This window comes from Alosa sapidissima, chromosome 1, assembly GCF_018492685.1.
Source record: "Alosa sapidissima isolate fAloSap1 chromosome 1, fAloSap1.pri, whole genome shotgun sequence".
Taxonomy (NCBI): domain Eukaryota; kingdom Metazoa; phylum Chordata; class Actinopteri; order Clupeiformes; family Clupeidae; genus Alosa; species Alosa sapidissima.
Genome location: NC_055957.1, coordinates 13261978 through 13288520, shown reverse-complemented (window position 1 = coordinate 13288520; position 26543 = coordinate 13261978). Strand labels below are relative to the sequence as shown.

Sequence of the window (26543 nt, the reverse complement as noted above, 5' to 3'; positions counted from 1 at the left end):
TTTACAAGAAAGCACATGGAGGGTGGGGTTGTCACTGTGAATACAAACCTCTAAATATTAAATAATATCAAATAAATAATAAACCTATCTAAATTATATTGTCCTCAGCCAAACATAACACAAGCAGCATAACACTAAAGTTGCTTTGTACAAGATTTATACAAGAGAGCAATAATAATATAATAATGCTGAAGAAGAAAGCTGGCCTTACCACTGCAGTTTGTTTCTGCTGAGATGAGTCAGTATCCCTCCTGCCTGAGACCAAGAGTGGGGCTGGATGTGTGCCTCTCCCCCGACACCTGTCGACAAGTTTGGGATCAGGCTGGTCGGGCGTCCTGGGCAGCCCCGATGTGATTTCCACAGTAGCCGTCTCCTCAAAGAGTTTTTAAAATCCTCTCCTCAGCCCCAAGCCAATGGGCGGGCTGGGCGGGCCTCCTCGTGCAGCTCCACCAGGCTGCCTGACACACAAAAAAAGAAAGAAAGAGAGAAAAAAAGAAAGAAAGAGAGGAAAAAAGAAAGAGCGTAAGAACGAAAGAAGGAGGCAGATATTGAGAAACATTCCACTTATTTTCTTCACTGGCCCTCATCTGATAGTTAAACATGACCAGCACTCTCCCAGTCCACATGCCATTTCACAGGTAGAGATTTTAGTTTTTTTGTTGTCTTGAAAGACGTGTCATCTTACAGTAACAGCAATACCTATTCATCTCTTTTACAGAGATTGTGATATATGCACACCAGAAGCCAAAGTCAACAGCTCTCTTCTCTGGGTTTTAACACACAACGTGCTAGAGCATTTATGAAAACTAACTTAAATTCACATGATTCTGGGACAACATTTGTTTCAATGATTTGATGGAAAATATATGGAAACTACATTTTTACTCTAAACTCAGATTGATCAACTGTAGTCGTGTATAAGCAATACAATAAACGACAATAAAAAAAATATCTAAAAAAAAAAACATGTCTGTATGGTCAAGCCAGTTTCAATAAAGCAGAATATAAAAGAGCCATAGGGAGTTATTTGCAGTGGACGTGAGGGACATTCATTGACACATTACTGCTGTCAAGTCTTTAGTCCAGCTTCAAAGAGGTGATGGGAGAGCCTGAGGGGACACTTGCTGACTGGACACTTTTGGCATTGGGTTTGGTCACCATTCTCCGCAGCCAGCACATGTTTGCCCCCTAAATACTTCTGGTGTTGTGTTGCACCAACCGGTGGATGGAGAAACACTTATGGTGAAATGAGAGAAGCCACCAGGTGTGTGTGGGTTGGGGGCTAGGAGAAGGACTGTGTTGAAGTCACAGTACTCCATAACTTTCAAAAACATCTTCAATCAGATAGTGACACCAACTTCCTGTCTGCGCCCTGACACACAGGATGTTGTCCATTAGTGGCGACGTGGGAGAGAGAGCTGGGAATTAGTAGTGACACAAAAAAAAGCATTAACACCAAAATAAGTTCTATACTTGGAGTGGAAAAAGAGAGAAAAAGTAATTAAAATATCTGACACATCTTTGTCTGGCTAAAGCATCTTGGAAGTCATTTCATGTGGTTAGAATAATTTAAAGAGAATAAATAGAGCAGTATTTGACATCAGACAGAAGAGTGGCATGTTTGTTGGCCTGAGGGAACAGTAGAAAAGTATGTAGATGTTAGTTTATCCCACTGAGTTATAGACTTAATACAGCACATGGACATGTGTGTTTCAGCTGTCAGAGAGGACAGAGGATGGACAGGAAATGCCTGCAGAGACTACTGACTAGACAAGCGTAGTCTTTAAAACACACAAATGCAGGATGGTAAGCAAATATTCTGGAAGATACATGTGGGGGGGTACTGATATATTTAATTTGCTTTCTAGATTTCCAGGTTATTTAAAAATTACGAAATTTCCAGGACAACTTTTTCACAAGCAATTACAAAACAATATTTCCCTTAATCAGTGCAGGCTGTTGGATTCCAGATATACTTACACAGTAACGACTAACAAATACAGACTGTATTTGTTTATTGTGTACAGGAATGCACCCCAACATGTAGAGAAACACAGGAGAGACTTATGACTTCCTCCAGTCTCTTTTATGGGCCTGTGACTCAGTGAGAGAGCACTAACCCAGTGGGAGAGAAATACGTCTTAAACAACCACGTGGGAGGTCCCTGGAGCAAGGAGTGCTCAGTCTCTCCATTTATCTGTCAGGGAGCAATAAAGTCACCGCAGTGGTCAGGAGAGCAAGCAATTGTGCATGTGAGGCTACTGTAGAAACAAAAGTGCAGCTAGAAGGGGTGAGGATTCTGCTGAATCATCTTAGAAACACTGTTCAAAATGTATACGTTTTTGAAAACAAATATCGGTTGATGTCGTATTCAATTTAGCCTTACAAGACAACAAACTCAGTGAAATGGGAGTCTGTATCCTTTATGATTGAGAAACAGTACAACAAATCGATGTTGAATTTCATCAACATTCAACAAACACATTGACTTCATTTCCTTTTTTGGCAATCATTCTTCTGTATTTCTTACTTTTGAAATCTCATTATATACATTTCATCTATCTGGCTTCTACAGTGTTATTGCTATGCCTTTCCCCCCAGTAATATAATGTAATATAATATAATATATTATATAATATATTAGCGTTTGCCTTTTCAACACAAACTAGGAGATGAAGTTACGGAACTCACAGTGGTTGACAGAGACCAGGAGCTCTGTGCTTATTGATTCATGATTTTTTTAAACACTTTAAAAGGATGTGTTAGAGAAAATACAACCTTGTATCATTATTTTTTCTTTTTTGAAAAAAAGAACTAAACTGTTGCATAAGGTTATTCTAAGACCATATGCTCATGTAACCTGCGCTGTGTTGAACCTGCGCGATTCAGCCCTGCACACGCCCGGACTCGAACCCGCGAACAGCGGCACCTCGGATCGGGAGGCGAGCGCGCTAACATTTGAGCCAATAGCCCAGGCTACTGGCTCGCATGCCAGCAGCACTCTTGAGGCATCGGAGAGTGAGGTTTACCAACGTTCCACAAGCACAGCTAAGCTAGCTGGCATCCGTTACACTCACCCCCCTAAACCTCACTCCCGATCCGGGTCACGGCACCAATGTAACCTGCGTTGTGTTGAACCTGCGCGATTCAGCCCTGCACACGCCCGGACTCGAACCCGCGAACAGCGGCACCTCGGATAAGGAGGCAAGCGCGCTAAAAATTGAGCCAATAGCCCAGGCTACTGGCTCGCATGCCAGCAGCACTCTTGAGGCGTCGGGGAGTGAGGTTTACCAACGTTCCACAAGCACAGCTAAGCTAGCTGGCATCCGTTACACTCATTTTTGGACTACTGCGTGTGAGCCGATTGATGAAACACGCCTCGCCACTGACCATTTTACATTACCGAGGAGTCAAAAGGAGGTCATCAATTCAAGACTTCATAAACAACATTTTAGGTCATATAATCATAACATAATAAAATCACACTGAGAAAATAGAAAAAAAATTGATATCAATTAGCTACATATCAACGCTTGCATCAATACCATGAACTTCCAATGAACTTGAAGGAATACTATGAATATGTCTACAGACTATACCACTCCTGTGATAGAAAACACATTGAACAAGGATTCTTGTTGTTCTGACTCAGTGTAATGACTTTCATGTAAACTGGCATAAGTGCACTCCAGTCTCAGTGTAAACATAAAAAACTATTCGTCTTGATCACTGTTACGTGCAAAGCCAAACTGGAACAAACTTACAGCACATTACAGCACATTAGCCACCCTTAATATGGTGCGTTTCAGCCCCGGGCGCCTTGCCTGCTGTGGTGGGCAACAAGACCTGATTGAGACACTGATTGCATCTGGAGGGTGAAATGTTGACTGAGGGTATCTAATTGAGTCTGCAGAACTGGTGGGTTGATTGGTGGGAAAGAAAATGGAGAGTGACAGAGATGTCCAAACAGCACCACGAGCCCTCGCAGTAAAATGCTCCGGTGATCGGGCCGAGTCTGTGGAACATTATGGCTACACATGGAGAGAATGTAGTCCAAGGCAAACATGGCCTTGCACTGGGCCGCATAACGCCGTATATTCCAGTGTTGTACTTCTGCTCACGTATCATTTTAGAGTGTTAATGATGCCGTTAAAAGGCTTTATTTGAAAGGTGTGATGGCCGATGATGGTAAAGTACATCCTGTCTAGAGAAAAGCACAGTGTGTCCATCTGAATCCAGGGGAAACTGATTAAGTTTTTTTTTCCTAAGGAATGCAGACTGGCCTATAATGTCCTCCATCCCCTTCTACTGTCCTCTCTGTGGCTTGCCTCGAGAAGGTATTGGTATTTAGAGCCTCAAGCACTTCTGTGCAACACTGACTGATGTCTATACGCTCTTCCATCTGATACTGATATCCATTAGTAGCCAAGAAAAATGCTCTTCAGCAGTCATGATCCTGTGGAAAGTGCAAGAAGACCAGACAGATATTAATAAAAAAGGACCAGTGAATGACAAACGTGGTAAGTCATATTTGCGGGTATGTGATGTTATATACAGAAGTCCAGAGCCCGCCCAAGGCATAAGTGAACTAAGCGGCTGCTTGGGGCCCCTTGGCCCCAATTGTGTGTGAAATAATAATAATTATTATTATTATTACACCAGTTCTGCAGACTCAATTAGATATCTCATCTGTTGTTCCTCGTTGGTGGAACACACTGCCAGTTCTACCAGAAAGACTCAGTAGACAGAATAGAATCAGTTAACAATTTAATTAGTAAAGGAACGGCTTGGATACAAGCATGATAAAGAGTCCTGAATAGGTAACAGTCTTTGGCGTAGGCCCCGTCTCGGATCCGTCCAGCGATGAGTGGATCTCGTCTCCTGCCGATGGATGAAGGCAGGGGCGGGGAGCCTACACCCAAAAGGATGAGTGATGACCGCCAGGGCGCTGACTCAGTAACTTTGACATTAGTATACATACAAGATGAACTAAACAACATGACTGGGCCGGGGTGATGAAGTTGTGCCAGGACGCCGACAGAATTTTCAAGTAGCTAGGTGTTAACCATAAACCTAGGGTTGTAGTGGGGCCTGCAGCATGCTTTCGCTATAGTGGGATTTAGAAGCTTGACGAGCTGGGCAACCAGCGTCTAGGGCAACCTAGACCAATGCAGCGGCCGGGCAACCGGCGTCCAGGGCAACCTGGACCATAAGCACTTCACAATCTGGGCGCCCAGTGACTAGCAAGCTAGTACATCGTGACGAGCCAGGCCACCGGCATCCAGAGCAACCTGGACTTTAGTGCTTATGCGAGCTGGGCAACCAGCGTCTAGGGCAACCTAGACCACGAGACGTTCCGGGCTACCGCCGTCCAAGGCAACCTGGACCATTAGCTGGGCAACCAGCGTCTTGGGCAACCTAGACCACATGACGGCCGGGCGACCGGCATCCAGGGCAACCTGGACCGAACTGGGCAACCAGCGTCTAGGGCAACCTAGACGAGCGTCACGAGCCGGGCAACCGGCGTACGGCGCGACCTGAACCATGAGCTGGGCAACCAGCGTCTAGGGCAACCTAGACCACGAGACGTGCCGGGCTACCAGCGTCCAAGGCAACCTGGACCATTAGCTGGGCAACCAGCGTCTTGGGCAACCTAGACCACATGACGGCCGGGCGACCGGCATCCAGGGCAACCTGGACCGAACTGGGCAACCAGCGTCTAGGGCAACCTAGACGAGCGTCACGAGCCGGGCAACCGGCGTACGGCGCGACCTGAACCATGAGCTGGGCAACCAGCGTCTAGGGCAACCTAGACAGACGTGACAGCCGGGCAACCGGCATCCAGGGCCACCTGGACCGAACTGGGCAACCAGCGTCTAGGGCAACCTAGACGAGCGTCACGAGCTGGGCAACCGGCGTCCAAGGCAACCTGGACAGTGAGCTGGGTAACCAGCGTCTAGGGCAACCTAGACCAAGTGATGGCCGGGCAACCGGCATCCAGGGCAACCTGGACCAAACTGGGCAACCAGTGTCTAGGGCAACCTAGACGAGCATCACAAGCTGGGCAACCGGCGAGTAGTGACCTGAACCATAAGCGTCGAAGGAGCTGAGCAACCAGGGAAAAGGGCAACAGGCCCATGGCTGAGACTAAATCACCACAAGCTACCGGCGTGCTGGGCCCCGATACGTTACAGCGATTAGTGCAGGCGAATGCCAGAATTTAACCAACGCCACCAGGATTTGTGAAGGTAATGAGGTACCTGAGTTAGCGTGAGAGAGCAACTTCTGAGCATCGAAAACATCATGAGGCGTTAGTCTGATGTATAAATGTGTAGGCGTCGGATGACCACCTTCCTAGCGTTTTGATGGATGACGTGGACAGCCCTTTTTGGGCGGCAGTCGTGGCTGTGCCAATGCGGAATGAGTGTGAAGTGAACCTCTTTGGAGAGAGGTTACATTTGAGCAGCACGTTAGCTAGCTGGCTGCTGAACCAGTGACGTGTCATGGCCTGACCGTCTGGTGTGATAAATAGGGGAAAATCTGGTGAAGTGTGAGGCCGTAATTTAAGGTAATGAACCATAGAAGCGAACGGGCATGATACATTGTTTATTTTTGCAATCGAAATAGTAGTACCACAACCAGAAGTATCGGTTTTAGAATATTTCAGACAAATGGTGAAGTAAGTGGGAAAAAAAGAAAGATCAGAGAGAGAGAGAGGTAGCACCGCCACCATGAGGTTTAAAATATCCGCCGTAATGGGGAGGCGAGTGTCAATGGAGCGCGGGGAAGAATTTTGGATGCCTTTGAGGAGGAGGCGTATTTGTGGGTTGGAGAACAGACTAGGGAAACCGGGGTCGTGGAGCCCGGAGCCCTAGCGTGGAATTGTAAACCAACGACTGTTTTGCGAATTGACGCAAGTTTGAGGTCGCGGTGATCAAAGCAGTAAACCAGGAAAGTGCAGACAGTAGAAATGAGAACTGGGAGGATGGGCGTGTGGTGGTGCTGACAAAAAATAGAGAACCAGGACCAGGCTGAATTATAGGCTTTGATTGTGGACTTAGCAACGACTTTTAACATATACGTCTTGGCTTTCTCTAATAGTGAACTGAGGCAAAGAGGATTTAATCCAGGATCAGCTCGGCAAAACGAGGGCACGGTGTAGACACTTTGTTGGCTGAAGGGCAGAGCCGGTGGAATTCCTGCAAACAGAGACGAGAGAGGGCGTCAGCTTGAACGTTAAAATATCCGGGGACATGAATGGCATTTGCGATGAAATTGTGAATAACAGACTGCCAGGTGAGCCTCCTTAAAAGGGACATTATTTTAGGGCAGCGAGAGCGACCTTTGTTTACGATGGCCACTACTGCCTCGTTGTCACAGAAGAAAGTGATGCACTTTCTTGACCAATGGGTACCCCAGAGTACGCAGGCTACCACGGTGGGATACAGCTCGAAGAGGGCGGACGAAGCAGCATCGGAGGCAAATGCCATAAATTCATCAGACCATCTCTCTGCGAACCACGCGTCTTTATATGACCCCCCAAAACCGAGAGACGGAGCGGCATCCGTGAACAGCTCGAGAGAGACAGACGAATCAGAGTGATCATTATAGAAAAACGAGATGCCGTTCCATTCAGTAAGTAATTTAGACCAGAAACCAAGATCCGACTGACAACCCAGGTCGAGCGCGATGGGATCGGATAAATTAACAACGGAGTGGGCCAGAATTAACAGGCGAGAAATAAAGGAGCATCCCTGCGGAAGGATGCGCATGGCAAAATTTAGATGACCCAAGAGAGAGAGGAGGTCTTGCTTGGTCACTGTGCCCACAGAGAGAAATGAGGCGGACACTTCGCGAATCCTAGCTAATTTTTCCCCGGGGAGAGAGGCCCGCATTGCAACCGAGTCGAGGATAATGCCTAGAAATTCGAGAGAGTGAACAGGGCCCAGGGTCTTCTCTGCCGACAGAGGGACACCGAGCTCCAAGAACACAGCGCGAAGGACGTCCAGACCTGAACTAGACCCCGCGGGGAAATCAATTAGCAGGAAATAGTCCAGGAGGTGCAGGACGAATGGGAGACGGCAGACATTGAGCAAAATCCAGCACAGCGCTTCCGACAGACAATTGAAAATGTGGGGACTACTCCTGCAGCCGAACGTGAGCCTCATGGCGAAATAAAAGTTGGACTGCCACTTAACGCAGAACAACGGCCAATCAGCGGGATGAATCGGCATAACCTTGAACGCATCTGTGATGTCGGCCTTAGCCAGGAGAGCGCCCCTGCCGGCGATGGCATTGTCGACGGAAGCGTAGTCGGAGTGAGGCGAGGACATGTCAAAAATCAGCCTTTTCTTACCGGAGTATTTCCGAGTGGCCACGCCGAGGGAATTAACGTGGAAGGGGCAGAAAGGAGGGACAGAGAAAGGGCCGAGAATATAGCCTTTATTAAGTTCCTTGGACAGAAGTTCGGACACAACAGAAGGTTCGGCCAGGGCAGACTGCAGGTTCCTAGCTACGTACGAGTCAGAGAGGGGGGACAGGACACCAACCCTAAACCCCTGAGAGAGACCAGTGAGCAAAAAATTAACAAACACAGAATCAGGATGGGCAGAGAGATAATATGACAAAACCGAGACATTAATAGGCGTGGACGGGTGAGACGTTAGAATTTCTTTGCAGAAACCACCTTTCCTCCCCGCGGCGGCCTTACGCGACGGGGGCTGACGGACTTTGGATGAGGGTCCTTGCACTGGCTACAGACATGGGAGAAAAGACAGTTAAGTATGGGAGCAGACGCCCTCATTAAAGGAGAATTCCGGTGTGATATTGACCTAAAGTGTGTTGAAACATGATACCGATTGTGAACGTATGTCTCATAGCCCATCTCGGCTTGTCCCCTGCACTCCAAAATCTGGTGGTGCTTTGGCATCGGGCTAGCCATGCAAATAAATCACTGTTTTACACCATTTACGAGGCTCAATGTATCTCCACACTTCATTGGTAGACTTCCGAGGGCCCTTCAGCGGTGGAATAGCTGTGCCACAGCTCGGGGCCAGGAGGGAGGCCGGCCACTGGAGAGAGGTGAGAGCCGGAGGCGCCGTGGGAGGCGAGGACGACGAAGGAGCCGGGCGCCGGGTCTCCAGCGACTGAATCCTGGAATCGATGGCCCTCACCGAAGCAGCGAGGGAGAGAACAGCATCCAGGATGGGCTGAGGCGTGGCCGGAGCGACCAGGGCGGGGGTAGCCGGGGCAGGAGTGGCCGGGGCGGGGGCCGAGCGGCAGCTGGCCACCCACGCAGCGCCGGGGCGACGTGCCTGGCCAAGGCGTTTCCTCGGAGGCCGCTCAGGCTCCTCCGGGTCGGCCGCGGGTTCAGTGGCGGAAGAAGGAGCGGGACCAGCCACGACGGGGACAGCAGGACTGCCGATGGCGTTGTGTGCGAGAATCACAAGGTCATCCTTCTGCAGGCCGGCGTTGAAGGGAATCCCCGCCTCCGTCAACGCCGCCGCGATATCGACAGCGGAGAAACGGGCCCAGTCGGACTTGGCCTGGATCGACCTGACGCTCCTCCTGGGCTGGGTTGGAGGAACGACGTCCGAGTCCGAGTCGGACGACTCGATTTGGAGCAGAGGAGAACCGATAGACATGGTCTGTGAGTTCAGCCCCTAGATTGTCGAGGTAAGGTTGAAACTTTCGCAATTCGTTCAGAGTAACAAAGACGACTGCAATGGGACGTCAAAGTCAGCGTACTGAGAAGCAGAAGCAGTGTTAAGTGGTACATATTTAAAGAGCCCACTGAATTCCTATAGGCTAGCGCTATCGTTTCCTACAAGGGCAGGGACATCCCTCTCCATTTTCAAAAAACTCCTGAAGACCCAGCTCTTTAGGGAACATCTCCTCTCATAGCGCCACTTACAACAAGTCTTGCTGATCCTAGCACTTACCAGCCGTCTTGAACTGACACTCAACTGTTTAAAAACAGCACTCACTGATGCACTTATTCTTACTGTAGGCTACTCTACGTTTTTAAATTGTCCTAAAATTGTTGAGAGAACTGCTTAGTCGCTTTGGTTAAAAATGTGTCAGCCAAATGTAATGTAATGTAATGTATGATTATTATTTCGGAGTGTCTATTTACACCCCTGGTACGAATAGCCTTGGCCACACAGCTGAGCTATTTCACACCCTGTGACATAACAACAAAAAGACGTTGCTCACGTGCACAAAAAACATGGCGGACATTTGTTTTTTCGTCAGCAGAAAGTGAAGAATTCTGAAAGGTTTCAGCACTAATATCTGTTCAGATTGTTTTAGATTGAAAAGTTGTGTTTTATTTTCATAATCTTGGTTCAGGTGAACACATATAACCGTCAGTTTGTTAGTTAACAGAAATTTCGTGAATATGACATTCAGGCCTATAAACTATAAGTTTACCTGCAAACACCATTTACTTGTAGAAGAAGATAGTGCAGTGGTCACATACCTGGGTTAGCACGTGGGAGACCGTGGTTTGATTCCCGTGTGATGTGTTTTGGCAGAGTGAGTGTGCATGTGTACCAACATCTCTGGAGAGAAGGCGCGTAATTTGAACAAGAAATTGGTTCTCAAACGAAAGTTTTGATTGCAACAATTAGCTAGTTCATGCACCAGGGTGTAAATAGCATACAGTACTATAAACACCAGGGTACGGATAGCATCCACTTCTAACTGTACATTGATGCAAACAGCATACCTTATTCAGAGTGTCTATTACACAGCTGAGCTATTCACACCCTGTTACGTAACAACAAAAAAACATGTTGCCAATTTTTTTTTTTTATTATTATTACATTGTGTGATCAATATGGCAGAATAAATGCACAAGGGTGCAAATAGCATACACTGATATTTGTACCAGACGGGGTATTAATAGAACACATTGCTGTGTGCACCTGAGTACGAATAGCATACATTGATATTTGTACCAGATGGGGTACTATTAGAACACATTGCTGTGTGCACCGAGGTACGAATAGCATACATTGATATTTGTACCAGACGGGGTACTAATAGGACACATTGCTGTGTGCACCAGGGTATGAATAGAATTCACTTCTTATTGCACCAGGGTACGAATAGCATACTGCTAATTGTACCAGGGGTGCAAATAGCCTTACCCTTATTATGACCGCCGCGCAGCGAATATAGGTTTAGTCAGATTTTTTTTTTTTCTTTTTCGCATGGCAAATTTTCCTTCAAGGATTCCCGGGACACTGAAAGACCGGGGTACACGAAACTTGGTGGGCATGTAGCCCCACATGGATAGCATGGAACCATCGTTTTTCGTTTTGATCTGTAGCCCCCCCCGCTGGACTGGACCCCCCGAAAGGAGGGTAGGGCAGACACAGTTTTCTGTGAATATCTCGAGAACTGCAGGGCCTAGGAGGACCACCTTTTTTTGTATGTTGGTCTTAAGGGGCCATGTCAACCCATTCCATAACCACTCATTTCATGTATAGCGCCACCTAGTTGAACACAAAAAAGTAAAAATGAGGTGTTGTAATTGAAGGTATCTGTGACCTAACATAGTCAAAACTGCACGAAATTGGAAGTGTAGGATCATTATGACACCCTCTGTATGCACGCCAAGTTTTGTGGAATTCCGTTCATGGGGGGCCACACAATAAATTAATTTATGTTACTATACACCAACTGGCCTGTAGGTGGCCGGAGACAGTTTTCTGTGAATATCTCGAGAACCGTAGGGCCTAGGAGGTCCACCTTTTTATGTATGTTGGTCTTAAGGGGGCATGTCAACCCATCCCATTACCACTTATTTCATGTATAGCGCCACCTAGTTAAAAATTTAAAAGCAAAAAATTAGGTGTTTTCATCACAATATCTCTGGCTGACAAGGTCAAAACTGCACGAAATTAAAAGTGTAGGATCATTATGACACCCTCCGAATGCATGCCAAGTTTTGTGTACTTTTGTTCATGGGGGCCTTACAATAAAATAATTTATGTGTACATTTAGTGATGTACACCAACAAGGATTCCCAGGACACTGAAAGACCGGGGTACACGAAACTTGGTGGGCATGTACCCCCACATGGATAGCATGGAACCATCGTTTTTCGTTTTGATCTGTAGCCCCCCGGCTGGACTGGATCCCCCCGAAAGGAGGGTAGGGCAGACACAGTTCTCTGTGAATATCTTGAGAACTGTAGGGCCTAGGATGACCATTTTTTTCCGTATGTTTGCCTCCAGGGGTCATGTTAACCCATTTCATGTGCACACATGTGCACAAACAGATACACACACACACACACACACATACATTCACAGTAATCATACGTATGACACATACTCATACAGTAGACATATGTACGCTTGCATGCACAGGCACATACGCAGGCACACACACACACACACACACACACACACTCACACACACACACACACACACACCCACACACATAACATAAACATAACACAAACAATCAAGAATTTCTCAGAATTATGAACAGGCAAGATGGAGGTGGGGTTGTATAAAATGAATTTTACATGTGAAATTTATGAACTAATCATGTTTTGGTACTTGTTGTCTAGCAGATACCAGTGAGAATTGAGTGTGGATAATGCAATTTAGTGAGACAGTTAGAATCATATAGGCCTTTCAGCGTGATTTCTTTTTGTGGAAAAAATGTGCTGGACTGGGCGGCGGTCATATTTTGTACCGCTCTGCGGTACATCTAGTTATTCTTTTATTTTACCTTGTGTTTTATGTTTTCTTTTTATTATGATCTTTACCTTTTAACTATTCTTTGACTATATTGCCCTTCTATGCTTTTATTTGTTATTATTGTTTGGTTTTGTTTATGTAAAGCACATTGAATGACCTCTGTGTATGAAATGCACTATATAAATAAACTTGACTTGACTGTGCCCAGGGGGACAGTAATCCATCACTGTATTAATACATAACCTCATTGTTATTGTATATTGTAGCGTGACATTTGTGTCAATAATCATCAAGCACTGGTGACTCCGCTTGGTGAGAAGGGGCCCCCAAATCAAATTCTGCTTAAGGCCCCCAAAAGGCTCGGGCCAGCACGGCAGAAGTCACACTAATTTTGCTCTGAAATGGTATCCTTCAGCAGTCAGCCACACTGCCAAGTGATGAGAGGCAATGACTGGGGTACATTTAGTCAGCTTGAGTGCTGACCGCGAGAGAAAATCAGGGAAATGTTGCTTTGTCAAAATGCGGTTATTGTTTTGGTTCCAGCTGTGCTTGCATTACAGACCACTCTGTCTGAGCCATATACAGTATGCGGTGTTTCTTAGCTACTTTTGATCACACTGTGGAAATGCTCTGATCACAGGCTGGGTGGCATTCTTGTGGCCACTCCTGGACATTTCAAAGAGTTTGATTCGCTTTGCAGACATCTGTGCAATAAGCACCCCCACCATTTTCTTTTTTCAGGAAATCTGATGGGCACTCTCTTAGATGTTCTGACATTGACCTTGTCTCCTTCTTCCCATGGGGCATAGATTACAGTAAAGGTCACATGTTTTATGTCAACACAACATTGACATTAACTTTAAAGCCTTAGTCAACATCACACTCTGTACTTTTTCAAAGCTTGTTTGAATGTTTAAAATGTGTGACACTCAGCTTTGAAGAAGCTAAAACACCCATAGCCACTGTCAAGATTAGCACAGTAACTGTTGTGGTGGGAACATTTTTGTCCAAACTGTTTATGGGGTCTGTAGCACCAACCAACGTAATAACTTCCCACCAACGTAATAAACAACCAACATCATCATGCAAAAATCTGCATGTTTAAATAATAATCCTGCCAATGTTATAATTTCCCACCAACACAATAAACCAACAATTATTACATTTGCAGGAAGTTATTACATTGATGGGAAGGTTAAAAGCGTTATTACATTAACTTCCCACCAATGTAATAAATTACTGATTTAGTGAAATTATATATTTTTTATCAGTTGCTGCATAGGCATTCATTGTCTTTCTACCTTTAGTCATTTTCATCACCTTTTTACTGGGAGTCAAGCAGCTGTGGATGCACCCATTGTGTTTTCCACCTTCTCTTACTGGGTCAAGCAATAAAGCTGCAGTGTTTCTACCCTTCTGACTTATGTTTTGTTGCAATGACATTCAATGTTTTTCTTGAGGTCTTTTACAGACATTTTCTAATAAAACTTTAAAGATCTACCGCATAACTGTACAAAATATGACCACAGCTCAGTTCTGCACATTCCGTGTTCACTCGTGAGTGTGTGTTTGTGTGCCAGTTAAAGTATGTGTGTGTGTGTGTGTGGGGGGGGGTGAACACTTATTCAGGAATGTTTGACAGATGACCAAAATTTGGAAGGACGTTCTCATATCATGTGTCGCCATTTCTTCAAGCAGTATCAGTGATAAACATACCAGAGCTAGTGAGCGGAGATGAGCGGTGTGAATATCCCGCTCCTCGCTCAGGTGGCTGTTCACTTAGCCGCTCCTCTGCTCAAATTCACGTCAGGCCGCTCCGCTCAATTTCGCTCCCCGCTTCACTTCACAATCCTCCCGCTCCAGTGAAATCACTCCACGCTCGCTCCAATTTAAAAGATGGAGAAATAATCTACAAGCCGAATTGTCACCTTAGAAATCTTAAATCCCAAATAACTAAGAGCAACGGCAATTTCACTCACAGAACATTTATTTTAAAAGATAATGCAACACCAATAGTCAGTCTATCTAGCTTTGCTTGCTACAAACTTCCTGCAAACTTCCTGGTTTATTATGTTGGTGGGAGTTGGCAGGATTATTACGTTGGTGGGTGGAACTGGACAAAACATTTTGCTAATTTTAAACCATTCAACACCATGCATGCAAGGACCAGTGGGGCACAGATGAGGAAGTTGTCAGTACATTAACTTGCTTAAAGTGACACTGTTTCCATGAAACTTCTGAAGATCATAGAAGATGAACTCTCGTTTAAAGTCAAACTTTGTCATGCTCCTCTGAGGTCAGATAAATGTTACATATTACTCAACTGATTTCTGCTGTGCTGTGCCCCATGTCAATAAATTGGCAAATTGGGTATTATTGCCTATTCTTATTTGCCACAATGAGAACAGTACAGTGCAGCACAAAAGCCGTAATTCAAATTAGTGTCATTAGTGTGATAGAACAACTATTTTAAGTGAAGAAAAATAAATATTAATAAAAATTTTCCTTTTTAATGTACATGAATCCGAATGTACCTTATATTGTTTTTTGGGTCTTGTTCTTCATTTCTGAGGAGAGATTACATGCATGATTTATTTGATTGACAATAAAGTCTCGTCTGCTGATTAAGATATTCATAGATAGATAGATAGATAGATAGATACTTTATTGATCCCCAGGGGAAATTCAAGGTCTCAGCAGCAGCATACATACAACACAAACACATTCTTTAACAGCAGAAAGAGTAATTAATGTATATAATATAAAAACACAACTAAGCAGTAAGGACAGTAGAAGATAAAGAATATGCTAAATATACTAAAATACAAATTATACTAACACTTAATACAATATATAAGAATATACTAAAATACAAATTGCAAAAATACAAATTATACTTAATCTAAATCAATTCTAAAAACAGTATCCACATAGTGGTGATTAATAAATCAGAGGCACTTGCAATGACTGAGGCAGAGACTGAGCCTGTGATTCTCTGTGCATAGTAAGGTATGGTAAGGTGCTCTAAGTGCTCTGTGTGAATGAGTGTCATGGTGGTAGTGCAATGGTGATAGTGGTCATGGTGATAGTGCAAATGAGTAAGTCAACAGTGCAACAATGCAGAAATGCAGAAATGCAGAATGATGTTCCGATGACGTAGACAATGACAGCTGTCATGAAAGAGAACATGGAGGAAATGTCCCTTACATACTGTGCTTTTTGTAGGAATATCATAGTATGGGTAAAGGGAGTAGATGGAACTTTGAGACTTCCTGTTAACCTTGGTGGTCTCATTCTAAGTGAAATCACAGATGGTGCTCTGAACATTTTCTGAAGCTTAATGTTCCCGTTATCATTTTGCTTGGCATTTTGGATTATGCTGGCCTCAAATGTCCTTGCCCTGTTTTGATGGGTTTAACAGCCCCCCCATGCAACAACATGCAAGTCTCGAGTAAGGCTGTATACATGGGGTAACACATCTTAAATGTTTTTAGCTCTAACTGAGACAGTTTCATTGACCCATGGGCACAATGAGGTAGGGGCAAATCCACCAGGGCTCTTTTGGTAAGGAATGTGAGAGACCTCCAATTAGGGGCACATTTGACTGACATGCTCTCTCAGGAGCAATGCCACAAATTCCAAAGGGCAGCAGGGTTGCGACCTCATGTCAGGCAGGATACCCGCCTTTCAACTCCAGCTTACCTACAATCACATTGTCTAGAGAGACTGACACACAACTCACAACTCAAATGCATCATCAAATCACCCTGCAAAAATGCTTCAATTAGTACCTTCAGAATTGTATGTTGTTGTCAGTGTTCAGTCTGAATACTGAGGGACTCTGCCTGCCCTGCTGAACTGTTTGTGTATTGTCTGTCATGTTGTGTTGTTTTGATGTCATGTGCTTTTGTTGTGGCCTGAACCCTGCCTCCACACCAATAGTCCGCTCATTGCCTGAATTAATGTCTCCTGTCCCTTGTTTGCTCTCGCCCAATGATCTGACTCTTTTGTCTAGATCCCCTAGTATTTAAGTTCAATTTATTTGATGCTCTTGGTCAGATTGTGCCAGAATTTTGGCCTCTGTTTAGTGAAAACTATGCCTGTGTTCTTGGAATACTTTTTTTTCTGGCCACGTTTTTGGATACTCTGCCTTGAAAAGTTTGCCTGGATCTTTTGTGCTTTGCCCTTTTTGGAACTTTTGCATTTGACCCTTTCCTTTGGATGGTACTGTATTTTTGGTGTTTTGTTTCATCTTTTGACTGCTTGAGAACTTTAAAATAAAAGCTGAACTATAGAATGTATCTGGTCTGCATTTGGGTCTTTGCCTGCAAGCCTTAACAGTTGTTATAATTTGACATATTGAAATATGCCTATTTTTGTGTGTTGCTTGGATGCATTCTAGTCTACTCCCATTGAATAAGGACAGTGTTCTATTTTAAGTCAGAAAATCCATGTAACACATAAACTACTAATTTAGGGAAGTAATGTGGTGAACTTGTATCCATGAATGGGGATGTTATGAAGTAATTCACCTCTTTTAATCTTTTTTGACCTTTTCCAGTCATTTAGCTGTCTTTCAGGATTGTTTATGCTGAAATGATTAAATGGTTGTGTGGAAAGCCAGCAGCGATGTCACTAGCTCTGGTTGTGCATCAACTTGCATTTCAAGTGCAGACCAAGGGAGGAGCCACCAAGGTCCCAATTATGGTTTATGGCTTGGACTTGGTACCTCAGGGCTTCCCTAACAAGAGTTTCCCCATTAAATAATGAATGAGACAAGAGCTTGGTATCTTGCAGCTTTCCATAATGTTGCTAAATTAGGATATACATGCAAATGGGCCTGGGCCTTCACCATTTGGATAAACTGCATTGTAATAACTTTAGGAGCTGCAATCTGTCCTCTGCAACAGCAAAGCCATCAAAGCCAAAAGCACTTTAATTAAGGTACCTGTGCAAGGTGGCTGTGCAATAGGTTATTAACGTCTCGTCCTATTTTTGTATCCTACCCTGTGCATTGCATTGGATGGCGTTTTCAGTGTCTTTCTTGTGTCTGCCTGTTTTAAAGAGTCTCTTTCACATGCACCAAAAGTATTCCTACTAAGCATTCTACTCCTTTTTAAACAGAGGATCATTACTGACTCCTGTTCAGGGTGAGTCTACTGGCAATGAATATCCCCTGTGAAATTCCTGTCCCGGTGTGCTAATTCTGGTGCACAGCGCAATGACGTCAGCATGTGCCACCCACATGTGCAGCTTGTGAACAGCATGCAAGGACACTGTAATTTCTAGTGGTTTGACCTCAGATTGCACAGCATCAGTGGTATGTTTGTGTATCCATCTGTCTCTAAGGCAACAAAGACTACTGCAGGATGCACAGAGGCATAACTTCTGTGTTGCACATGCATCATAGTCATTATTACCTCCTCCAAGGAAGTTATGTTTTCTGTGTTGTCTTTCTGTCTATTAGTCTGTATGTCTGTCTGTCTGTTAATCTGTAAGCAAATTAACCACTAGTCTGATTTTCATGAAACTTGTTGAAAAGGTCTATGGGCCAAGGGAGAAACCATCTCATTTTGTGGCGGATTGAGTCATGGGGTTGATCCATAAATAGATTTTCACCCTCACTTTGATGGCAAGATATGGCATTTGGACTTGGCAGAAGTTGGCACTCTCAAAGTGCCCCTCTAATCGTTGTTATGTTATTTTAAGATGTAAAGGACTCCATGTGATATGCCTTTAAGCAATTTAAAGCAGTCAAAAGAGACCTTGATATATCACCATATATGCAATCACTAAAAATTAAGAAATCTCCAGCTCTTTAAAAGCATTGTTTAGTTAATTTTAGATGTTGGAGGTGTGGATAATATCTTGGGAGTCCTTGCCGTAATGTTTACCACAACTACTCCCTTGCATGCATGTCAGATGCACTGCTTTTGGTTTTATAGTCAAGCAATAACAAAGACCGATGCTTCTGATTTAACTGTAAGGAACAGGAAAGGTGATTGCTTGACGTTTAGGATAGTTGGGTCAATGCTCAAGACTAAGAGGGGAGTATCGGGGCCATTGTCAATTTCACCATGAACACTCCCTTAGATGAATTTGATGGATTATTGTCCTCTTCCCACACAATATCAAACTATAAACGAAAATGAGTGCTTCTCTAATATAAAGTGGCAACGCAATGAATTTCCCACCGTCTCAAAGACGATGTGTTAACCTCATAGCTGAAAAAAAGTTTGCAAAATCAATGTATACCTCACCTAATAGTTGGGAAATTACGGTACAACTCCAAGCCGTGGCCAACTGGTTAGCACTCTGGACTTGTAACCGGAGGGTTGCCGGTTCGAGCCCCGACCAGTGGGCCGTGGCTGAAGTGCCCTTGAGCAAGGCACCTAACCCCTCACTGCTCCCCGAGCGCCGCCGTTGTAGCAGGCAGCTCACTGCGCCGGGATTAGTGTGTGCTTCACCTCACTGTGTGCTGTTTGTGTTTCACTAATTCACCGATTGGGTTAAATGCAGAGACCAAATTTCCCTCACGGGATCAAAAAAGTATATATACTTATACTATACTTATACTTAACTCTGACTTTGAACATAGACTATGACATGAGACATACAGGTTATGAAAATGGCAGAAGATTCTAAGTATGAAAATGGAAGAAGATTTCTTTCTGAACGAAACGAGATACTGAATGAGGCCCTCATTAAGGCCAATGGTGTACCGGCCAATAGATTAGAGCTGCTTTGAGCTTTTTAATCCTCCATGCACCCCCCCCCCCCCCCCCCCATCCCCCCGCCTTGGTGCTTCCCTACCTTCTGCAGTGTATATCCTTAGCAATAAGTAGATGCAGAAATATCCACAATAATCCATAGAAATGGAATATTCATGTTGTTTTATCCAATATACTGTAAATTGTGTAGATGTATAGTCCATGTTTTACACATCCATTGAACCAAAAACAAAAATGCAAAAATAAAGACTTTTGTGTAGTTATTCCATATTTTGTGTAGTCCTTCTATATCAGAACCCCTGATATGCAATCAAAATACCAATAATAACATTTCAGTGTTACCTTTCATTTGAGACCATGATTATGCTTCTACACCAAGGGGTTCATATACTGTAAGCCTTTTATTGTCAGTATGCATTTTGGGTAACCACAGTCCTATAGGCCAGGGAGTATCCATAGGGCATTTTGCCAAACGCATGGACATACCTTTACAAATAACTGTGTAATCTACTCATCTTTTCTTCTATTGATCTACTTTTACACACAGCTTCACAAGACCTGCTGCTAGGGCTCAGAGTGACTCAAGTGACTTAGAGGGCTGAAATGTGGTCAGTTCAAAGATGTTTGTAACCCGGTAGAGAAAAAACAATATTCTAGCCTCTGTAACTCTGTGCCAGTGCAACACACATTAATTCTGAATCTAGAAAGAAACTATATGGTCTTAGCTCCATGCTAAGAGGTCAAGCATTTGATGGTAGGCAAAAATAGGTGGGAACAGTGCTCTTTGAAGTAGGCACATTGCAATGTCGGGAGGGGGGGGAGCCTAGAAATGGCCCATTCCTTGATCATGTTAAAAGTAGAATACATCTCTGTTCTGTGTGCTTGTTTGCAGGAAGAAAACAACTGAGTTGATTCGTGGTAAAAATCCACTCCTGTAATTTGGCCCTGGTTGCTCACAGGTTATCAATTTGCTGGGTATTAAAAAAGGGGGGAAAGAAGATTTTCTAAATAAAGTATGTGCCCTTTAGTTCACGAAAAAGAACACACTTAATAGTGTGTTGATTGGTTGGTCAATTCAGTAGAGGAGACTAAGTGTAGACCTATCTGGCAAAATCTTCTTTGACTTTGCACTGGTGGTTTAAAGTGGTACTGTACAATTAACCATATGTTAGTATTTATCCAAAAGGGCATCTTCAAGTGTCTGGTAACAATGATGGTGGCCTGGGAAAACCTGCAGGAAATAGTTTGCATTGTTCTGCAAACTCCTGAGGGATTCTAAACCAGAGAATGGCAGAAGGCCCCTCTGTTCCATAATGCCTTGAAATCTCCTGATGGTTTTGTCAGGAAAATGATCCTCATTTGCTTCAGAACAATGTGCAAAGTTGCTCAACTGTACAGCCCACAAAGCCAATCTTAATCCAATATGACATTACAAACAAAAACATTTTTTTCTAGTGTTCTTCTGCTCTGTTCAGTTCTGTTGTTACACTGTTAAAACAAGATACCACTTTGTGTTATGTTGGATGCCCCCCCCCCCCCCCCCCCCCCCCCCCCCCCCCACAACCTCTATCTAAGGCTAAGAATTCACAATCTCACAAACACTACACACATTCTCTCTGTTTTGCATATACCTCCCTGTGTACAATGACCGCTGCAGCACAGCGGAGTAGAAGCGTTTGGTCCCCAAATACCACTCACTTTGACATGCTGCACCGTTACCACAGATGCTTTTCAGATGCACACCAAATTTCATGAAATTTCATCCAGGGGACATGGCAACTGACATATTTCACTCTCAATCTCAAGACCAGCATGTGTCAATAGTATATGATGCTGAATCACTGCCACAGTCTTTAGTCACTATATTTTGTGCAACTTCATCCAGGTGCTGCAACTGACACATTTCAACACTTGGCTACTTGGAAAATTACCAATGTGTGCATGTGAATCTGTGTATTAAATCAGTTTTAGGAACAGCATTTAGTACACACACAGGAGTAGGGGGATGGAGAGAAGTTGAGAATAGTGTCAATACTACAAAACAGTCTTTGTCTGCAAGAGAACTTAATGATGAAACTGTGCAGTAGTCTCAAACAGGTGACTCCATTTTAAGAGTTACTTCCTGAACTTTATGTTACATTATTACACGGGAGATATAGGGTGACCAGAGGGCACTGAGGAGTCACGCATGGCTGGCCGTGATTTGTAGAAATGCACGTGCTGTGTAAATCATCAAAGTCGTGAGGAGGCATATTACATTACGTTACATATACTGTTTATACTGTATAGCTTAAGAGACTCTGCTGAGTGAGTGAAACACATGTCCACAAACTCAAACATCATGTCCTGTATTTATTTTTCATTGCTGTGTGCTTGCTTTATGCCTTATTGTGTGGGCCTGTGTAATATGTTTTCCATGTGTTCATCTTACACAGACACCTCTCCCTTTCAACACATGTCTCCTTATGGACCCCACTTCGCGAGTCTGTGATGGGTATTTCTAAAGTATTTCTGTAAAGCAATTTGCTAACTTGTGTTAATTTAGCAGTACAATTTAAATACTTCATGTATGTGTGCTGGTTTTTCATCTGTATTCCTTATCACTTAACAACAACATACAATCCAGGCAAACTATTCAGCAGCTTCTAATATTTCAGGATCAATCTATTCTATAAATTGAGTTGTTTCTGTTTCAAATGAGATAGACAGACCAAATGCTTGTTTACACTGCCACCATTTGGTTCCTCAATGTGCACCGTTCTGCAGTGTGATTTAGTTTTCTTGCAAGAAATGGACAGGCTACACAATACATACAGATTACAAATTAATGACTGAAAATATTCAGTCACAAAATAGCCTAGTTGAAGTGGTGCTAAAATTATTTCACATGTCCACCTAGTACAAGATATTCAAGGGGGTTTTGATGGTGAGGGAAAACAACCTGTGCCTACTGTAATTGACAGATATAAAATAAAATTGGCTTTGAATCATTTGTCCCTCCATAGTCTGCTGCCCCAAATAATAGAGGAGAACATACACTGTAGTATCACAACATAACGAATATACAGTGTAAAGACTCACGAAGAGAGTAAAATACTCAAAAAGAAATGACCACACAGTCATATAATGCACAGACTTAATACAGACTTAATACAATTAACACGCAGTGTCCACATCAGACCATTAGAGGGCGATAAAGCGCAATAGGCAATTCAGCTCCTTTGCCCTGAACTCCAGAAGAAGAAGGGGATAAACATGGCTGCCTACAAGGTTGTCTGTTCAGGTGTCGGGCTACTGCAATCATCCCTGAATTTATCTAAGCAGGTGAACTAATCTCAAATCTTTTTCACTATGTGAATGGTCTTGATTTTCTGCTAATTCATTCCAATAGTTGTTATTAATAGAGATACCATACACGTCATATTTCTGACTGGATACATTGGCAGCCAGGTAGCATAAACGTTAGCCTACTTACTTGCTAGTGTGGTAAGTGGACTGACTAACGTTAATGTAGATGCGATAGATTTCCTTAATTTGACGAACTAATTCAAATACACGATATTGTCTTCTGCCAGCCATTATGTGTTGTGTGTGCGCTAATGGAGATGGCGAGCCATAGCCTTTCCAGTCCTCAGACTTGAATATCATAGAAACCTGTAGATTAGTGAAAATAGTGAGATGCAAACTTCTCCACGAATACAATGTTTGTTTTTTCTATCTCTTTCCCTGATGATAAGTGTTGATAAAAATGCATGTCTTTGTTTATCTCCTTTCTGTCGGTGGATGCAAACCTCTGCACTTAAATGTGTGTTATGATATTTTCTAACAGAATGAGGGGGAAGTCAGACATACTAATTTTAGAAGAGCAAGATCAGTAATTTGGAAGATGTTTGAATCAGTCAAGCCACTTGCTCAATTTACTCACCATCATTTTATTTTTCCTGTCACTGACCTACAGGCCTTCAGGTGTTCATGGGGTGTGGTAGAACAGGTCAGGGGCTACTATGTGGACTGGCGGATGGTCCGAGATGTGAAGAGGAGACAGATGGCCTTTGAATATGCAGACACAAGACTTCGCATCAACGCACTGAGGAAGAACACAGTTCTGCCTAAGGAACTTCAGGTATACATCTTGCACAATATGTAATCACAAGGAAGTGAGATGATTTTGTGCAACAGTGAAGTATGTTCTGTGTGTGACCTGATTATGTCTCCTTTTTACCATTATGCCTAACAGGAAGTTGCAGATAAAGAAATTGCTGCTTTACCTCGGGATAGCTGCCCGGTGCGCATTCGTAATAGGTGTGTGCTGACATCCAGGCCACGTGGGTTGAAGCGGCGATGGCGTGTCAGTCGCATTGTATTTCGGGACCTGGCCGACCATAACCAGATGTCGGGGATCCAGAGAGCCATGTGGTGATGGCAGACTAAACTGCAGACTCGTGGCATACCTCAACCTTCACCATCCAGCAACCCATCACATGAGGCAGTGGTAGTTTCCCTCTTAAGAACTGACCAACATGGATTTCTCCTTCATATTTGATGATGGCCTGTATGTAAAGAGTTGTGTGACGTCATCTTGACATGTCATGATTGAAGATGTACATAGAACTTCTTATATTATTATTCTCTACTTGTCATTGATGAATAAAGCAATGAAACAGTTAAATTGACCTGTTATATTCATGTCTTTAGACTTGGATCAGCTGTTTGTATCCTTAACATCAGCAATAAGTAATGACCCATAAATGATTAGATAAGCCCTTAATCATAACAAAGCATTTATTTTGAAAGTCATGACATGTGCCACTTAGCTGCTCTGGTGAATATTGATCAACGTTGTGGGAAACTGCTTTACAGACCATATTCAGTGGAAACTGATTCAGAAAGTAATAAGGTGGCAGAGCTAGGCTAGTACCATGAAGCATGTCATCAACTGTAAGTAAATACACAGCCTATTTTCCTAATTTGACTGCCTTCTCTGAAGCTTATTTTGCAGTTGTTTAATAGAGCATTACTTGCATGTAACAATTTTTTTGGAACCTTCCACCTTTTTCTGAAAACATTACACAAAACCACATTCTCAAGTTGCATTGACAAACCCTCTGACACTTCTTGCCAAACTGAACAATCACCTCAAAACAGTTTTACCTGAGCTCAAAAATCGAACAATGCCTTCAGCCCACAGTGTTTCCCATACATTGATTTATTTATGGCGGCCCACCACAATATTAACACTGACCACACAATGATTTTCCATGTTGTAGTATATAAATTGGATGGAATTCTTTCATTGTAGCTATGTGCACTTTTGCGCAGCCTCTCTTTGTCTCTCTGTCTCTCAACGGACCTACATACACGTTTAAAGTAAGCATTAACAATCCTGCAAGGCATAGAAGACGACTGGCTAAATTGTGCTTAAATCTGGTTAGCATCATAACCCCACCAGGCAACAGCCAAGCTAATAATTCTAATGGTAATTATGTTGTCTTATTGGTTCTGCTAGCTGTCAATCACATCAGACCTCCATGCTAATTTTTAAGGAGCTTTATTCCATTTATAAACTATTTGCTAAATGTATTTGCTCGCAAAACAAAACAGATTGTCTGCCTACGCAGTGAGCACGCAGTATGTGCAGCATCAGGTTGGCATCTGTTGGAGGAAGCTTTTTAAGCTTAGGAGGCTTTTTGCTGCGACTGTAAATCTGGTAGCGAGTGTTCATCGACTTGGCCTTCTTCTGCCCATACAGTGCAACAAAGAACTCGGTCCCAGTATCTTTTAGGTCACTATGAGTGGCATCAGGTTCCCCAAGCACTGTATTGAGACCAGGAATGGGCCCCATATTCAGCTGGGCAGACAACTATGACCTCTACATTTCAAGTCCAAATGGAACCAAGAGCACACATGCCATGGTGGAAGGCTGCAGGTCAGAGAGAGCCTCCTGCAGAGGCCAGAGACATCACACAATTTGGGTGGGAGGTTGCTAGTGAAGGTGCTGTCATGCCCGCTCTTGCCATTCAGGCAGTGGCTCCAGTAAATTTGCTTGATGTCACTAGCTGTAGCTGCAGCACATTGAAAGCCTGCAGCAAAGGAAACTGCAGCTGCCATGCTGCAAGTCTCAGTTGCACTGACTATTGCAAATGTGAAGGGGGTGAGGTCCGCTGCTGCAACCCATTCACAATACATTCAGATAAAGATCAAGAAGATGATGAGACTGAAGGGAATGAGGAAAGAAATGATGAAGATGGTGAAGGCTATTGAGTGGGATTGTGTGGTTGTTGTTAAATATGTGTGTGTGTGCGTGTGTGTGTGTGCATACTGTATAGTTATATAGTTTACAGTGTGTGTGTGTGTGTGTGCGTGCGCTGCATGTTCTATATAGTTCTTGTATATAGTTATTGTGCATTTGTGTACGTGTGCATGCTGGATATAGTTATTTTGCATATTGTATATAGTTCTTGTGGGTTTGTGTGTATGTGCATGCTGTATATAGTTATTTTGCATGTTGTATATAGTTCTTGTATATAGTTATTGTGCATTTGTGTACGTGTGCATGCTGGATATAGTTATTTTGCATATTGTATATAGTTCTTGTGGGTTTGTGTGTGTGCATGCTGTTATATAGTTATTACCTCTGCCAAGGAGGTTATGTTTTCATCGGGGTTTGTTTGTTTGTTTGTTTGTCTGTGTGTCTGTGTTTGTTCGCAAGATAACTCAAATCTGTCTGGATCCAGGAGGCGGTTGTGTTTTCGCTTTGCGAAGGTCTGCACTCTCGGAGTGCTTTTCTAGTTTTGCATGGCACACTTAATTTTTTAATCTGTCTGTCCATAGGTCAACACTGCCTCCTTACCAAGTTTCTTAAAGGTTTTCACCAACTCACCCCCCCCCCCCCCCCTCCCCCCCCCCCCCCCAAGTATACGTGTTTACCTTGGAAAAACAGTTTTGAGCCTGGCTTTATCACACTATCTGCTTTTGTGTGTATGCAAATTAGAGCATTTTTAATGAGATAGGGCCTCATTTACATATGTAAACATTAAAATATAAAAAAACATGCAATACATTTTTTTCTCATCTTAACATAAGTAATCAACT

General features: G+C 43.6%; 2 protein-coding genes and 2 long non-coding RNA genes across 9 annotated transcripts in view; 1 reads left to right on the top strand and 3 right to left on the bottom strand.

Annotated features, from left to right (window-relative positions):
• Positions 1 to 381, bottom strand: part of tnn (tenascin N) — a 31946-nt gene extending 31565 nt beyond the window's left edge. For 3 of the 6 annotated variants that reach the window (XM_042099982.1, XM_042099999.1, XM_042099991.1), the window contains exon 1: positions 212 to 380. The gene's annotated coding sequence lies outside the window, so the exon portion shown is untranslated. Of the gene's footprint in view, positions 1 to 211 lie in introns of all 6 variants that reach the window. The other 3 variants (XM_042099960.1, XM_042099970.1, XM_042100009.1) reach the window with 2 other exon arrangements.
• A 4405-nt stretch (positions 382 to 4786) lies between these two features.
• On the bottom strand, positions 4787 to 25355 carry LOC121714844. The gene is made up of 3 exons (XR_006033464.1): positions 25345 to 25355; positions 14598 to 14602; positions 4787 to 4948 (listed from the first exon to the last, which is right to left on the bottom strand). It is a non-coding gene; the product is annotated as an uncharacterized LOC121714844 (long non-coding RNA).
• LOC121714840 lies at positions 5285 to 5765 on the bottom strand. The gene is made up of 3 exons (XR_006033463.1): positions 5730 to 5765; positions 5575 to 5653; positions 5285 to 5339 (listed from the first exon to the last, which is right to left on the bottom strand). It is a non-coding gene; the product is annotated as an uncharacterized LOC121714840 (long non-coding RNA).
• On the top strand, positions 22640 to 24120 carry mrps14 (mitochondrial ribosomal protein S14). Its single transcript, XM_042099932.1, has 3 exons — positions 22640 to 22775; positions 23410 to 23574; positions 23689 to 24120. Exons 1-3 carry the CDS (start codon positions 22707 to 22709, stop codon positions 23869 to 23871), a joined length of 417 nt encoding a protein of 138 aa, XP_041955866.1. The 5' UTR covers positions 22640 to 22706; the 3' UTR covers positions 23872 to 24120.
• Positions 25356 to 26543: the final 1188 nt, after the last annotated feature.